A 17,787-nucleotide genomic window follows, 5' to 3' on the forward strand; every position below is an offset into this window, starting at 1 on the left:
GATGGGGATGGTGACTCTTTCCTGCTTGTTTTTCTTGTCTTGAAAGCAGCAGGCATGTCATCACTGGTATTCCCTGTATTTGCCAGAAGACGTCTTGGTGGTCTTGCAGGCTGCATCGTGTGAATTCTCTCCCTTTAATTGAAAGGGTGGGGATACTGAATCTTTAGCAAAGGTGTCTTTTTCCCAAATGTCAATTAGTTACGTTTGATTGAAAAGCATTTTAGAAAATCTGACTGAAAACTATTTCTTCTCATCACTGAATTGCTCAACTTCCATTCTCTTGTGATGTCATGATTTCTTTGGGTCATTAAAGCTCTCAGAATTGATGGGGTCCTAACTTCTAAGGTAATAAATTGCAATAGCTGTGTCAAATCCTTATTTATCTCTTGTGAGGAGGCAAAACACATCCTGAATTCAATTTTTATAATTTAAACAGTTTTTTAGTTACCATCACTGCAGCTTTAACATTTTTCTCATACTTCCCTTGCAGGGATTTTATAAACTAGTTATGTATTTGTTCTTCCATTTATTTTTCTTCACTAAGTAATGCCAGTGTGATTTGAAACAGCACGCTTGTAGCTCTGGGTAATTGATTTTAGTAATAAATTTTATAATCTCTAAATTATAAATGTAACACTACTTATTGCCAGCGTGCAGGGAAAAACCTGAGCTAGTATCCACCACAAAAATAGAATGCTCTCACATGGTTTCACTGTCTGTTTCTTACCTTCATCCACACAAGCAAGAGAAACCAGTTTGGTGGCAATCATGTACCTGGTCCTGTTGTCATCAAGTTTTCTTTTTCCCTTATTGCATAGAGCTTTGCTGTAGCAGTGTAATACATTATGTGTAGGAAGGGGCAGGAGATGGGGAGCCATGACCTGAGCTTTGAGAGAAGTGTTGGTACCTTGCTGGTGGAAAATGGGTCACCGTTGTGTTTCTAGCTGGTCAGGAGACCCTGGTGAGGTGGCCCTGGTGATGGTTGGTTACCTCCTACGCTCAAACTTCATCACTTCCCTTAGCATGAGGATCAGCGCTGCTTTCAAGACTTATTTCTGAGTTTTTCAGCAAGTGAGCTTTAGCCTAATTGTATTATACTTAATTTGTCATAGTGTTACACATTCAGGCCTATTTTTGAACTTCTTCGCTGTATGATTGATTTCTGAGAAGGGAAAAGGGGATTTCTGAAGAGGGTATGTTGATCACTTGGATCAAAGGCTGCCAGTAGCAGAACTTTCAACAGCTGTCTGGATTTGCTGTATTTTGGTCGTGGTTATTGCTATGGTAACTCTGAAGGAACAGTAAAAGAAAAATAAGGGATGGGGCCGAACTGGGGAAAATAGGGTTAAAAATAGTTTGGCTGAGAATTAACTTAAAGAATTAACTGCTTACAGAGCATGCTGTTACTCCAGTGTGGTTACAGGCTTAGAACATAAGAGATTGAATATTTTCCAGTTTGGCTCAAAATACTAGTATTTAGTGGGAGAAGAGAGGTTTTTGCTAGAACTGTACCATGGCATTCCTGTACAGCCTGTGTTCCTGTAAAGATCAGTGTACGGTTGCCACCAGAGTGATGGCTCATACTACAAAGTGCAAGTTAGAAGCAGCTGCCACCACTGTATTCAGATGTTGTGGAAAACTGCTCAAAAATAAATGCTTTACGTTGACCAAAGTCACTGTTAACGTACAGTTGCTGATTGCAGGAGATGGGAATTGCCCCAATAATAGTGTGACTACTAGGTATTCTTTTGCTTGGCAGTTTTCTAAATAGATATTTAAGCCAAGTTGAGCCACCCAGAAACATCAACAGTAGGAGTCTTAGAATCTATACTTTTATGTGTGTTTGTATATGTGATTTAGGTTTTCTATTGCTATGAGTATTTATCTGAAATATAACAGGAGATCAGTCGCGAGATAGTTATGCCTTAACTGAAACCATAATCCTCTCCAGACCTCCCAATTCTAACGTGGAGTGATTTATGATGAGGAAGAAGCAGCTGGATTTTTGAGAACTCTCTGCTTGCTTTGGGTTTGTTGTGTAAATTCAGGTAGCAGCTTTGGGTTTTTGTTTTTTAAATGAAGAGAGAGAGAAGGAAAGCATAGCTCAAGATGGAGTGTTGCATGTCAGGACCTGTAGTTGGCATCTTCATAAAAAGGAGGCAGAAAGCTTGCAGGGCCAGTGTTTTGAATGTCAAGATATATATCAGCTACCCTGACTGAAAAGAAGTTAATAAATATTGTGGATAAATTTTGCAAATTCATTGATTTGCTGGATTAGTCTGAAACCCAGTACTTCATACTTTGGGGGTGGTCGGTGGTCCCGTTGTCTTTCCAGCCTGCATTAAGACAGGGTTGTATAATGATTGTGTTTGATTTTCTACTTCAGTGGAGCAGCGCGACTTCATTGGAGTGGATGACACGGGAAAAAGATTGCTCTTCATGGCTAATGAAGCTGACTTGGATGAAGAACTTGTCATTAAAAGATCCATCCTTCAGAAGTAAGCTTACGTATGAGTCCTTGTGATAGATACTGAACTTGTAGTGGGGCAAATAACACTGGACTAGGAGTGATGGTTGAAGATAAAGTAGGATAAGAAGGGAAGAAGAAAAAGCAGCTTTTGCAATATTCAGGGAGTCATATTTTATTATCCATTACATCATTACAACCAGATGATAAGCTTGTCTGATACCTTTATTGTGAAAAATTCCAGGGAAGGAAAATGAATGGGTAAAAAGGTCACTCTCCTTGAAATGAAGCCAGTATTGCTATAGTTCAGGTACAGGTTAGATCGAGAAGTAGTAGATCTATGTCCAGCAATGGAATGCTAGTCTCATTGGCCGAGTCAAAATGGGTTTACAGAGGATCTGAGAGGGGCTCTCAGGTTTTCATGACACTCTTATGCATATAAGGCACAAAACCTCAGCTTTCCAGGCCCAAAAAAGATTGATTGGAGAATCCATGTTATATCCACCATTAAACTGCACTGAGGACTTGGATGCATTTATTAAATACACCAGCCTAGCTGAGCTTCCTGCACAGCATAATTTGTGTCCATTAGTCGAAGAAGGAAAGATGGCTTGCTGCTCCTTATGCTCTTCTGTACAGTGATTTTTTTTTTGTGTTCTCCAACACACCTTATCTAACATATTCTGTGTAAAGCTCTGCTGGCTCCTTGAGAGGCCACCCTTTGTCATCTGTCCCAGGCTGACAATCTGACTTTCACCTCTGTGCGATTAGACACCTGTGGGGCAGCCACCTGAGCTGGGAAATTCATCTCTGTGGACCTTGTAAGTCAAGCATGTGGACATCTGATGTCTGCTCCCAGATAACCTCTTGTGTGGAACTGCCTCTGGTGGTGCTGTGGCCGCAGCCAGGTGTAGCCTTCCCTTGAACATCCCACTACCAAACACAGGGGAGGTGCTGTGTGCCCAGGGGAAGGCGACGGCTCTTCTGCCCAAGTTTTAAGATTATCCTAGACAGAGGGCGGTCGTGAGTGAGCCCTGTTAACTGTTGTGATGGAAAGAGCCTGTCCCAGTGTGTTCCCACTGGCTCTCTCCTGGGATTTTCTTCACCGTAGCGGGGGTCAAGTTGCAGGAAAGCCTTCTGTACTTACACAGCAGCTGATCTGCATGCTGTAGGAAATTCAGCACCGTTGCATTCTGTGGTTTTGTGCAAACAAAGACTTAACAGGTCTGTTTTGGGCTAGGGAGGAATATTTTATCTATAGTTAGTCATGGGCTTGTCTTTATGGCTTTCTCCTGACACTAGTGGGTGGCTATAACTAAGAAATTGCTGTAACGTGTGATCTTAGTTGACCTCTGATTTTACAGGTTCATCTAACCAGAGGATTCTCATTCCTGTTACCCTATAGCTAAATTAATCAGGCTTTATCCTGCAGGCTAAACTTTGCCTTCAGGAACACCTGTTCAGTTGCATTGTCTCCAGCAGATCTTCTTAGGTATAACTGTTTGGGATTTGGTAAATGTAGTGTTGGTGATATACAGATGGGATCAAAATCTGTATGTCTCCTTATGTTTCTTTTATTTCCATATGCACAACCATCAAAGCTAATGTAAAGTGTTAACCACCCTCCAAGTAAAGCCCACAGAAGCACAAAAAGAAGATCTGCTAAGTATTTAAAAGGAGGGAGGAAAAAAGCTTTGAAGTGTCAGGTAGAAAGACTCATTAGGCCAATATCCACCTGGGTGAGCCTCTGACATCTGAAACTGCCTGCTGTGGGTGCTCCCGCGCTCTGTTTTACAGCTCCCACCCTGGAGAAGCTCTGGGGGAAGCAAAATAGTATATGGAAATTGTCAGATATTTTCAAATGAGGCAATTCCAGGGTAGCAACGACTGTGGGAGCTCTAGGAAGACAAAGTGCTGGCAGCTAATGATGTTTTAACCACTGTGTTGTCTAGACCTGCTCAAGCCCTGATTTTCTTATGTGAGAAACAAAAGCGACGCTTAAAACAATCTTTGAAGTCTTTCTTTTTTTAATACATCATAGTAAAGCGAGGAGGGAGAAAAAAAGAGCAAGCCCAATCTCGTTTTTCTTCATGGATCACTTGAAGTGACTGACTTTCAGCTACCATGTTCTGTTTCTTGATCTCTGGGCTTTGTTTTGATGAAATAACAGACTTTATGGCAAGATGGGAGAATTTCCAGTACACTCATTTGTTCCTCTGTGAAATACAATAGACATCTTGAGGGTGTTGCTTTTGTTTGTTTTGCTTTTAATGGTCCCTTTGAAGGGCTATGGTGGTCTTGTTACATGAACTCTAGAACTCCTTTAGTGCTTGATCCTTTTCTTTTGCTGTTTTCTTTTTTCTCTCCCTTTTTAAGGAGGGGAGTAGAAGGAGGAACAGGGAGGGAGCGGTGAAAGGAATGGGAAGAGCGAAGACGAACTTTGCTTTAAAGCTCGGAATCTCGTTACTGGTAAAATCTAGATCCCATGCAGAAATTGTTCAAAGGACCTTTGGCTTCCCCTCCTCATAGGAGGGAAGTTGTGTTGACAAAACATCCAAAGCTATAGAACGCTAATTTAAGTCCCTGAAGAAAAACCTTTTTCCTGACCTTTGCCTTCTTCCTATCATTGGATTTCACGCTCTTCACTTTCCTGCCATAAAAGAGCAGCTGGTGGGGAGGGACAGGGGAAAACACACATTCTCCCGAGTACCTGTTGAGTATTAAATATTTATTCGCTCTTGACTCAGGCATTTGTTAATAATGAAAGTGTTACAGAATGAAACATTTTAATAGGATTTCTAAGTTCATGGTGTAACCTCTTGCTCTCTTTCTCAGTTTGGTTAGGATTTCTCTTCCAGATTGGTCGTTTTGATTTGTATGAGGGGGTTTGTGAGTTGTCGACAGCTATTTTGGTTTTGAGAATGCCTCTCTGTGTTACACCACAGAAAGGAGTCTGGATTTGGATCTTTTGCTTGCCAGAGCAAATGTGGCAAAGCTTTCCATTCAGCTGTTAAAATTGTCCTTTCTTTTTCCTGTGCTGTTAGTCACCCTGATGGCAAGTCCCACAGGTAGCATCCTCCCTGCAGTAAACAAGTGCAAAACAGCATCAAATCCACCCATCCAGCCACGTTTTGCTATGCATCAGGATGGGCCAGGAGACAAAATTTATCGGCGGTGCCTAGAGAGACTAATGCTGCTGGGGAAAGCATTTTCAGGGAAATGATTCCCTGTTCGGGTAATGAGAGCTTATAAAAACCCATGAACAGCCTGTGCATGTCATTCACTTTGGCAAATAGTTGCAAGATGAGATACTAGAATGAAAGAAATACAGTTCGGGGAAGTTTCGGAGCCAGCTTAGGGCCCTTTGAAGAGAAAAAAATCAAGTTATGTGCTCATCCCTGGAGCCTGATTTTGCCGGTGACATCTCTCTGACTTGGGTCTTGGCAGGATGAAGGAGTGAGGAAATGATGAGAATTCCATAGCTGCTGCCTTTGCTTTCAGAAGGAGCAAAGGTATTTGTTTTCAAAGCACAATTACAATGGATGGGGAGCTTTTTGCTCCACCTCTGATATTTATGGTCATGCAAAGTGAGACAGTAAAAGACACCTGTTGGAGCAGGTCTAAATTTGGAGCATTTCCTTTTAAGATCTTGTGGGCTGTGTAAGGGTGAGTTCAGCCTTCGTGGGTGTTCTCTCTGCACAGACGCAGGTGCAGGGCTTCTCCTACAGAATATGTTAATAAATCACCATGACAATTCCAGCTACTTATTACCTCATGTGCTTCAGACAGAAAGGAGTATCTCATCCGTAAATATATACAGAACTAACATTAGTAACCTTGAGGTAACAATACAGATCTGTTTTTAAGATATTTTAATAAAAAGAGGGGGGTAAGATGAAGGAGTTTTTTTCTTCCTTTTCCCCTTGCATCATGAGAGTAAAAATGAATGGTGTAGTATAAATTTAAAAGTCAGCATTGCCAAGTGGCTGGGTAATGGGAGTTCAGGAATAACTTTGATACACTTGATTTCCTTTCAGTTGCCTAGGGATATTGCCTTTTTTTTTTTCACTTCTGCTGATAATTTGTTTTAAAGGAGTGGATCATATATAAACACCGTGCAACTTCCATGGTGTTTCTGTTCTCCGAAACTGCCCTCCTTGGGAAATTGGCACCTCTGAAATACTCCGCCACTCCTGTGGGGGTGGGTTTGTTTATTTGTTTTCCTTTTAAAATGTCCTTGCACCAGAAAGGCTGGGAATGAATGACACAGGTATAGGCAGATGCTCCACTGTGTGAAGCATCCTAAAGCAGATCATGGGCAGATGTTCTCTTCCAGCTCCAGCTGTGCTGATGAGGGGGGCTGCCACCTCCAGCTTGGCCCTAGCTGGATATGTGACTGAATACTTCATAAGCCACCTGCGTCCAAATGAGTCGCATTACTTTTAATAGATTAAACAGCAGGACTTTTATGATTTGGTCCTTCTTACTTTGTGCTTTCGGGAGCGTTCCCCACCAGTGGTGCCTCTGGTAGGGAGGGGAGGGATGCGATAACCCAACCCGGTCGGAAAATCTGGAGGAGCAACTCAGGGCAGACCAGGAGCAAAAACTTTCTGCTGGGCTCAGATGTTTACGAGATGAATATACATGTATTGGCTTTGGTTGTGTTCCTGTGTTGGGAAAATTGGTAGTTTTCACTATTAGCAAACTTTTGTTAATAAGTTTCCTTTTCATTTGAGTGATATTTTGAGGAATGTCATGGAAAGATGTTGGACGTTTCTTTTTTCTCCAACATGTGACTTTTCGAGAGTGCTCTGTAGATCTTCATGGCTTTCCTGTTAGTCCAGATCTGCTCTTTGCATAAATAGAAATTAAATTTTCTGACTAGCATCCAGAAAATAAGTCATGTTCCTTTTGGCTCCTCCATCACAAAAATATAAATTGTATGTGTTGATTTAGATAATAATCCTTTTGCAGATGCACAAGCCAGAAGAGAATGTGTTTCCCCTTTCCAGAACTGAATTGGTTTCACAGTAGCAGTAGGAATTTAGAAAGTTGTAAAAAGTTATTTTAGCCAGTAAAGCAAGCAGATCTGACTTTGAATCAAAACAGGGGAACCAGGTCTATTGAATAAGAGGGTGTGATTTTTACACACTAACTTCTCAGACTATAACCACGCTTTTAAAGTGTTGGTATAGCTTTAATCATATTTCTTTACAAAAGAGGATTTTGCTGAACATTTCAGAAGAAGATAGTGGCCTGTGAGTTGTTGTTTGAGCCATGAGTTGGGAGTAGATGTTCTCAACATGCCCTTGGAGGTCTTACATATCTGTTTAGAAGTTTCCTAGTTTGCTAAGAGTAGTTGCTGTAACTGGAAGGCACTAATTTTATCAGAAAGTTTGCCCTTTTTATTATACATTTAAACTTTGCTCAACTTGCTCTGCTTTTTCTATAAATACGTTTGGGATGAGTGTAGCCTTCAACTTCAGAAATAGAGGTTGGGTTGTTGTTGGTTTTTAAGTTATTTATTGTTTCTAAAATGAATGTAGCCAAATATAAGGAAAACATTTTAATTTGGTGCTTTTATATGTTATGCTCGTACCGGAAATGTGAACATAATATCCAAGCAGTTCATGAGACATTGGCTTTATATTTTAAAGAACATACTGCTGCTACTGATTTTAATACTATTGCTTCTACAGGATTTTATTGTGTTTTGCTGCTGCCATGTTATTTGATTCATTTTGGGGGCTGTTGAAAGGAATGTACAACATATCCAGGTCCTGTTTATAAAAGAAAGGTCACACTGTGTTGACAGCTTGTACAGGTAAGAGGTCATGAATCTTCGAATCTGGAATATCAGCAACGACTTCTGTTGTCTGTAGCTATAGAAAGACTTATTGGCAGCGGATTTAATTTTACTGCAAGATTCTTGCCAGTGTTACAGTACACATAAGACTAAAAGCAGAGAGCGCGAGGCTCAGCATTTGGTTTCTAATTGTCAGTAAATGTACGTTGCATGGATCGCCATCAGTCATTTGTCTGTGTGTCTGCTGCGGTCTCAGAGCAGCACTCAGCCCGTGGTTCAGTTGTGCTTTTCGGGGGTTTCGAAGGAGGGAGGTCTGACTGTATGGCTTGGACACCCCCGAGTCCGTGTGACTTGGGAAGCGCGATGCTCTGCGTGAGTCATCAGGTTGGACAATGCTGAAGTTAAATCTCTCTCATTGTTACTCTAAGCCAGGCTTAGGTCTTGAAAAGATGACAAATGATCTGTTCGTTTTAGAAAGATGTCTTAATATTTTAATACAGCTGCCACTGTGTAGTTTTTAGCAATGCTGAGCGTTAGCTTATTCTACAGACTTGATGGGAAATGCAGCCATCACCAGTTGTTTTTGTGAAATATTTACCGGAGTTGATCCAGATGTAACCTATATGATCAAAAAGTTCCTCTGAATAGTCTGGTTAGGGACAAGGCATAGAATGATCAATTATTTGCTTTTAACATAAGTTTTCAGCCCTGGTGTGTATTCAGTAGAGCTGCCTGTTGAAACGTTAGGGTTTCAGCTTGTGTCCAGCAATCCCAGAATGACCAGTATGTGACAGAGGGGCACAGACTCCTTATTGTGTGCTTGGGATGGCACAGAGCAAAAAAGCCAAAGGTCAGAGGAGTTATCCCTGCCTGTGTGCGCACTGTCAGGCTCTCCCCTACCACATGTCCGCCATGTGTTCCTCATCAGCGGGCTGTGGAACTCCATGACGCAGAGCAGACTGGAATGCGGAGTTAGTTAACACCCGCCGTTGGGGAATTTATCAGCCAATGTGGAATATGGAGGGGGAGGAAGCAGCCTGGTTTAAAGCAAAGTAAGGGTGAAATGAGGCATGTGACTGTTCCTCTTCACTTAAAAGGTCTGATTCTGCTTGGGGCTGAGATCTTGGCTCCTGAGCCCGGCCAGAACTTGTAGTTCCCTTACTGTTCTGTAATACTGATTTTATTTATTCTTTTCCTTTAAATCGGCATGCTTAGCAGAAGATTTTTGCAGTGGGCTGGAGGGAAATACCCTTGGGATTTTTGCGAGGAACTATTCATCTGGTTTATTCTAGAAACCTGAAGAGCCTTTCCTTCATCCTGGTCATGGAGATCCCAAATCACTTAGCTTGCAGTGATACATAAAAGTGATAGCCTCTCCATTCAAATTAGCTACACTCGGGATCAGTTGGACTGTAGTTGCATAATATTTGTAGTGCTGATTTATTACACTTACTTCATGGCTACTGTGAACTCTAACCTGAATGATATTTAGCACTGCTAAGAATATTGTGAAAGTCATTAATAGAAATAAACAGTTAGCTGGTTGAAGGTATATGTGTGCCCATGATCCTTATTGGGTTTGTGTTCTACTTGACTCACAGCAAATATATATCTTTCAAAATGTTTCCATTCATTCCGAATACAATGCTGAATTCCCTCTTGAATAGCTGTTGTGTGGTTCTCCCCGAACAGCATTGTGCTGGCAGTTTCTGGAATTACACAGGAAATGAAGAGCATAGCAAATTTTCCTTTCTCTTGCTAAGACTTGCTCCCCGGGAGTTCTTCCAGTAGATCGAGTAAATAGCAGAGATCTGTTCCTAAGGGCAGCACGTCCTCTACGTTTCTGCTTTGAGAATTCCGAATTTTCACTGGCTTTAAGTCCTGCCTTCTCCGTCAGATTCGTTGTGCCGTTTCCCCAGCTAGAGAAGATTAGATAGAGATTCCTTTCACACACAGTAAAACTTCTTATACACTTGTCTTAGAGATTTCTTATAGGACTTTCTGCTTCCTGAGTCACCAAATATGAAATATTCTGTTAGGAATTAAGCAAGGACCTTGGTATGTCAACTGGCAATGCAAAATACTATATCTTGCACAATTACTCATTCTAAGTAAAACTTATATGTACCCACATACCTGTATATTGGTCGGCAATAGCTGTTGGATGATTATCCTGAATTCCTTTAACCTTTTATAAAAACAGGTGGGAGGTGGTATTCACAATTCAGGTTAGTGGAAGCTCAAGATTTGGAAAAATCTGGGTCAGTCAACACAGAGAGATTTAAAAAGGGAATAATTTAGGGCCTTCAGACAGAAAATAATTGGCTGATAGACGTTTAATTAAAACTCCAAAGCAAACCATTAGGAAAGCAAGGGAAATTCAAGTTCAACTTCTAGTTTTTCTGCATATAAATCTTCTAGCGGCTGGTGGTATTTACAAGAACACAAGAGACTGTCTTTCAGCATTCCCTTTGATTTTATTCTTTCTCCTTTGCTTTATTATTCCCAAGGTGTAGTATTAAATATCATTTCAGAGGCCATGTGTCCCTTACTTCTCTGTCCCATCCCTGCAGTACATGTGTTGATACATGTATGCATATACATGTAATATATAGCTGTGTTCACTAACGTGTGGCTACAGCATTTCTAGAACTAGTGTGTTTTGTTGTTTTTTTCCCCCCATAATGAGCTACAGCATTTTTGAAAATACCTCTGGAATTCCCACTCCTGCAACTTTGAGCCTTAGCCAGGTAGAATAGTAATAACAGAATCACGGCCAGCGGTGCCATAAATTTCAACTAAAGCATCGGGCAAGAAGGCTGATTTCTGTTTGTACTATTGTTAGAGGTATTTATGCAGGGCAGGTCTTTCAGCAAGTGTGATTATTTTCGGAGAGGCCCTCTCTCCATTCTTGCATTTGAATGTGCTAGGGATGTGTGCGGGGAATGGCACCTGATGAACAGCAGCCGGGCACAAGGAATAAAACCCCTTGGGAATGAAACTTCTGTTTATGGCCATTTTTCACTTTTAAGGCCACTTGAAAAATATTGTTCTTCAGGTAGATCTCCTTCCTAGATCCCTGGGTTAGCATTTGGGTGCCTGCCATTTTCCCAGACCAGGGAGCTACTGAAGACTTAAGCTTTTCAAGTAGGAAAGTATGCAAGCACATATTTTGCAGCACCAGACGCTATTGAAAGAATAATGGACCCTTCCCACATTCAACTCCATTCTTCTTGCACTTGCTCCCAGACCTCTGGAGCCAGTGTGCTAGCAAATGATTACATTCTGTTTCTCTTCCGTAACTCTTCCTAAACAAAATGTTAATCGAGACGTTGATTTATACAATTTAGATTCCTTTGTTAAGTCAGTATAGTTGAAAGTAGCTTCTGGCTATCGAGGGGATAGCTCAGTGAGACAAATTAGTGCTTGCTGGTATGTTTTTCCATATCTTAACCTTTGAGAAAATGGTAGATTTTCAGATTTAAGGAATACGTCTCTTGCATTGGTTTGGTTTAGATGTACCCCATGACAGGGTAGCTCTAGAATGCAGGATTCTGGGTGTTTTCTGACTTATTATATGAAGGAAGCAACCTGAAAAACAGTAGACTTCAGCATTTTTTGCTATGCCCTTGATGGTTGTCAACTGAAAAGGAGGAGTTATGATACTATGGGTGTTATATAGATTCCAGGCTTTCATATGTGACAGGGTTAACCTCGTGGCTGGCATAAAAAACTACTTCTCATGTTCTGGACAACTGTTGACTTAAAGGGTTTGCAGAAAAGTTGTCTGACCTATGTTTTACTTTCCATCTGGTGCTGGAAAGGGTAAAAGTTATCATGTGAATTGATGTGCTATCACCTGTTCGCATTAAGAATGTCTTGTAATTAATATACTAGGAGATCTCACTTCTCTAGTTGGCTTTGTGGCCTTGAGAAGTCCACTTCATGTTTGTCTCTCGTACTTTCTTTGCTTTTTAAAATGAATGCAATATTACTCGGCTGTCTCATAGGGGCATAACTCATGAATGTTTGCGTCAGTACTGTAAATGTAAAATGCTGCTCTGAGTAGAGGGTGTTAACTGTTGGCTTTCCTGCATTTAGAATCAGAATAGTACTTGTTAAAATGACCTGCAGGAAGCAGCTGATACAACACTGTGTACGGCATGAGCTACACATCGTGTATACACCGAGATTTTCAGTTCCAGCACTTGCATTTCTGCATGTCAGACATCAGTAGTATTTAAATGTATTATTGCGTGGTTTATTGTGTGTTACGTTGTTTCGTGCTGCTATTCTTATCACTCCGCTGTCTCTAATTTCCCTTCAATGTGCTCATTCTCCAGTTTTTCATACAAAAGCACTGGACGCACAGTGAAAAAAAAGAAAATACATCTTCTTTTGCATTAACGAGCACAACTCCTGAAGGGTACACGATGAAATTTGTGGCTAGGCGGTTCCTTGCGTGCGCAGGAGCTGCTTTTCCAAATGCTGGCTGGGCTCTGGCACAGCTCAGCCGCGCACCTGAGCTAACACGGGCGGCGGAGCCGCTGCCAGCGCCGGGCTGGGGAGCAGCGCCGGGCCCGGAGCCCTGCGGGGCCCCGGGACCTGCCAGCGGCACTCGCTACGAGCCAGGGCCGGTGTACAAACAGTACTATCTGGGCTCCATGTGACTTTGGGTAAGGGGGGGGAAAACTGATGTGTATATTTCTTAATTCTTGTGTGTGTTTGCTGCTTTCCACTGCCAGTTTGGCCACCTGATGGCAGCTTTTAAATTCTGAGATAAGAGCGGTGGTTCTGTCGCCCGTGTGTACAGCTTTGATCAGCAGTTTCTGGTTCCAACAAAATGCAAGTATCAAACCAGGCTTAATCTTTCATAGTTCTTCAAATAGCAAACTTTCCACAGTAGAAAAGTAATTCCCTTTAGAAAGTGATCGCGCCATGGACTAACCGCTTTCATTTTTCCCATATATTTCAAAAGCATGGCAACGATTTCCTAAAAGTGATCTGCTTTAAAAGATCAAAGTTGATTTGGGATGCTATGTGTGATCTGCTGCTTCACTTTTTTAATTAACATTTTATGCATGAAGAGAAAGAGTTAATGATGAGTTCTGGTAATAAAACAAGGTGATACTGCCCTGCTAAGTAGTGGCCTCATAAAGGTCACACGCGTAAATGAAGACGGAATGAATGTGTAAGTCAGGAATGCCACGAACAGCAGAAATGCCAAACACGAGAGTGGAACAGCTGAGTAATCGGTTGCAAAGAAATCTGTTGCTTTATCTCTTCCTTCATTTCTGTGTTTTGAAGTCATGACTGATTGATTTTCCATCTTGAAGGCAGCGGATGCAAGGATGCGAACTTGTGCATCTCTGAAAGAAGCATGTAGTCCTGAGCGTGAGTTTTCAAGGGGCAGAGAGCTCACAGCACACTGCAGCACAATGGTGTAAAGGCTAGTTTTGCTTGACACTCTTTCTCTCCACTGACTTCTTAATTTTCCTAAGGGAAAACATGTTGGGTTCCATGTGGAGGTGACTCACAGGTTCTGTTGAATACTTATGGAAGGCTTCAGTCTTCCACCTGCCACGTGCCTGCGTCACTATTGCTGATTTCAGCTCTTCCTACAATGACAATAAGAAAACTGGCTATAAATGTTAATTCAAGTCTCAATGGAAGTATCTTAGATATCTTAGGATACTGCTGTTTCCTAAGGTTTCTAGCTATGCTGACATGTACCCGATGAGTGTTTTTCATCATTGGTTGGTGCCTGAAAAGTTGCTGTGTGGTGAAGAAGTGAAAGCTGGGGATGAGCGGAAGGTGTTGTGCTGCTCTGGGGTGGTTTTAGGCCACAACCAAATGTGAGCTCTGCATGTGGGGGAAGAGTCAAGGACAACTGCAGCGCGTGCAGGTGAAAGATGTTGGGGCCATATCTTTTTAAGGGCTGATCTGATTTCAAATGCAAGTTTACTGGTCTAAATTCTTGATCCCTGCTTGCTGCAGGCTGAGTAGAGCCACGGATATGGAGAATTAGGTGGAGTTATAGGGAGGGGAGATATTGCTGAGCTTTGGAAGTATTCCTTGCAGGTAGGCACTGTCTTGAACTTGCGTGTTATCTCCACAAGTGGATAATATCTTCTTATTTACACTAACAGGTAAATTACGAGATGCTTTAGCTTTTCAATCTAACATGAGGAAGGACAACCAGAGAAAGTCTGTACTAGTGTGGATCAAAATACAGTGAAAAAACTGTATGAGAACCCATTCTCAATAGTACTGTTCGTTACCTTAAGCAAAAATGACACCCTCACTGCCACTGTTTGTGTCCTGAAGAGAATCCCAGGCTCACATCTCTGAGGAACTCATTTTCTTAGCTGGTTGAATAGTAAGACCCAACACTGAGATTAACAGTTATTAAAAAGATACAAGTGCTCTGCTGTTAATTGATCATTTTGTGCTTACTTGCTTGGCTGATATTTTCACCAGTTACATGTTTTTTATGATTTTTGAGTACTGTTCATTAATGTAGTTATTTCATTGCTGAATTAGCATATTTTTATATAGTGCTGTTGCTTATACTTTCATTTCAAAAGGAGAGGTGATTGTCCTTCCTTGCCAGAACTATTGTGCTATATGGTTCATACTTCCAGAAATTCCTTCAGGGCTTCAGTTTGTATTTGATTTTTGGCTGGTCTGCAATTGATCCAGTCATGTATTTAATTGAAAACATATATAGCTTGTATAGATTAAAAAAGGATCATTTGCATGTAAGGAAAAGCCCATTAAAGTGTGTTTGAGAATTCTTACTTGCACCTGGACATAGAAGCTTAGCAAATTATTTTGTGTGGATCTGTTGTACATTTGTTTATTTTTTATCAATGTACGTCAAAGTCCAAATACAAATAAAATGTGCTATGCAGGCTAATTAAATCAGTGCCTGCGTGGAAGAACTTAGTTTCTGGAATTGGTCTCGTAAATCTGAGATGTAAACAAAAACCCAGTTATTTTTATATCGTTTCCCTTTGCCTCATGAACGTGATTCTGGAAGTTGGAAAGTTATATGTTTATGCCTCTTTTTATAGAAGAATATTTGCGTGGCTGAGTTTTTATTGAAGTATAATTCCTGGTTTCCTTAAAGCCGAGCGAGGCTACTGGAAGGTGGGAACACAGGTTAGTTTGAGTTGCTGTGAAAGGCTGGGCATTTTAAAGCTTTCAAGGCAGCAAAGGGTGTTTCTTCATTAACAGTTATATGCTGCTTTTGTAGAAATGGCTGCTTCAGCTATGGAAAGTAAATTGGGAGCTTTTCCTGCAAGAAGGATATGCAAAGAGCAGCATTTAGGCCACGGGATCTTAATGTCCCTCTTCTTGCCCTTACATACCTGGAGGTGATGGAGGCACCGCTGCCTTTATTCTGTTTTATTCCATCCATGTGCTGAGGTGGGCGGTCTCCAGAGGCTCCATTTATCTGAGATTGTTCTTCCTTGGTTGGTTTAGAGCTTCCTCATAGACTATGAACTCATTGTACTCATTCCGTTCCTTTACAACGTAGAACGCAAAGATAGCGCCTGTCTGAAGAGTTTAGAGTCAAAATGGACTGTACGATTACGGATATGGCCCTTGCTCCCATTTAATGTGAAATTCCAGCTCTTTGGAAAAAAATCCCTATTTTCTAGTGAATTCCGATATAATATATAAGACGTACTATCAGTGGGGACTGCAGCTTCTGTGGTGTGAATAATCAGACCCAATTTTGCTGAAGTGCAAAACCTCCCTGTAATTTTTAATAGCAAATTATTCTGAGAGCAGGGCCCAGAAGTATGGGATTTTTAGAAGTAAACTTGTCTTTCAAGGATTCCTGTTCATTTTGGTTGTGTTCTCTGCAAAAGCAACCATTGTAGGCTTAGCCCTTTTTTATTACTAATATAGTCTAGAAGGTTAGCACAAGGCTTTAAAGTTACAGATTGTTTCTAATACATTTTTTCTTTATAAACTAAGGGCAGGACTGTACACGAAATCTCTGTTATTGTATTTGTGCTTTGTACTCACGTACTTGCTGACTGTTTTACAAGCCAGTAACGTAGTAGCCACAGGCTAGGAAGCTTGCCCAGAAATCTGGCATATTTAATTAGTTCTAGTAAACAAGCAGAGTTTCAAATTTAATTTTTCCTTCTTTAATTCCTATAAACCTCAAGTCATTTAAAACTTCATTTTGACACTAGTTTCGTTTATGCAATTGGATAATACCGCAACAGTCCACAACCACAGACGAAATAGTCCCAGTCTCTTCCAAGCAAGAAGGGAATAGAAGTTATTTTGTTTAACCGGTATTTGAGGTTGCTGTAAAACTGTAAATGATAATCTCCAGGTCATCCACTACCCATTTTCTTTTTGATTTCTGTTAGGCTAAGTGTTTCAAGATGAAATTGTCCTACCATGGGTTCAGCCTTGCAAAGGAAAAGGGTTGGATTTGTTGCCGTTCCATTACAAGAGCAAATGATGGAGGCATCTGAGCTCTGTTAGTTGCCATAGCCGGTTTATTGCTTCTAGGCTCAGAGGTTTAATTCGCTGCACCAAAAAGCAACAGAGGCTGTAGTTGCTGGCTTCTCTCTTGCTTTTCAATACCAGCTTGTGATCAGTGGCAAAAATGGTTCCCTACTACTGCTTTTGCTATTGGGGACCAGTGCAGTCTAGATTAAAGACATCTCCCCTACCTGTTCCATTGCTGGAGGGAGCCACGCTGTCTCCAGACAACTAGTGTGTTCATGTTTCCTTTTCACAGCGATAACATACTTGCTCATTTTGACCAAAAACTGGACTTTGTAACTTCAGCTAAATATATATATATATATATATATATATATATAAATTGTGAAAATTCACAGATAAATATTGTCTTATTAGCTTTCCAGACAGCTTTTCCTTCAAACATGTGGTGTTTGTTTGGGTTTTTTTTAATGAACACTGACTGTCTCCTACTTATGATAAAGGCAGCTCTCACCTACAGTATTGAGTTGACACGTGTGCACTTGTTTGCATGAAATTTCTCCGTCAGCAGTGACCGTCCCAGGGAAGGAGGTTAACCTGCTACTCAAGGTGCCATCTCGCTGCATTCAATTCACCAGGATTTTCTTCTGCAATATTCTAGTTGCTGCATTATCACTGTTGGAAAGGAGTGAAATTGCTCCAGCCCGTCGTTAAGCTGTTATGCAGGTCCTAATAGTGAGTGAAAGATGAGAAAGAGTCTTGGCAATCCAGCTCTGTCCTCAGTGCGGTTCTGTTCAGTTGGGTTTAATGCCATAGTGCTCCAACTTAGGCATCCTCCTGAAACCATTTTAGCTGTTAAGCTCAGTTCTTTACAGTAACGTGAAGCAGCAACTTCTGTTATAGCTATTAACAAATCTGGAAATTTTTAATCATGAGTAATCTGGTCTAACCAGAAACTCATCCAGTGTGGTTGTAACCACTGTAATTACTTATTTTAAAAATGCAAATTTGGACTTCGGGTGGATGTTCTTCTTGT

The 17,787-nt window shown here is 41.1% G+C and overlaps 1 protein-coding gene across 1 annotated transcript in view; it reads left to right on the plus strand.

The window, feature by feature from the left end:
• EIF2B3 (eukaryotic translation initiation factor 2B subunit gamma) overlaps positions 1-17,787 on the plus strand; it is a 97,442-nt gene that overhangs the window by 23,719 nt on the left and 55,936 nt on the right. The window contains exon 5 of the mRNA XM_082052665.1: positions 2,387-2,498. Coding sequence (XP_081908791.1) covers positions 2,387-2,498 — 112 coding nt within the window. The remainder of the gene's footprint in view (positions 1-2,386; positions 2,499-17,787) is intronic.

Source organism: Streptopelia decaocto (assembly GCF_964273445.1).
Source record: "Streptopelia decaocto genome assembly, chromosome: 5".
NCBI lineage: Eukaryota > Metazoa > Chordata > Aves > Columbiformes > Columbidae > Streptopelia > Streptopelia decaocto.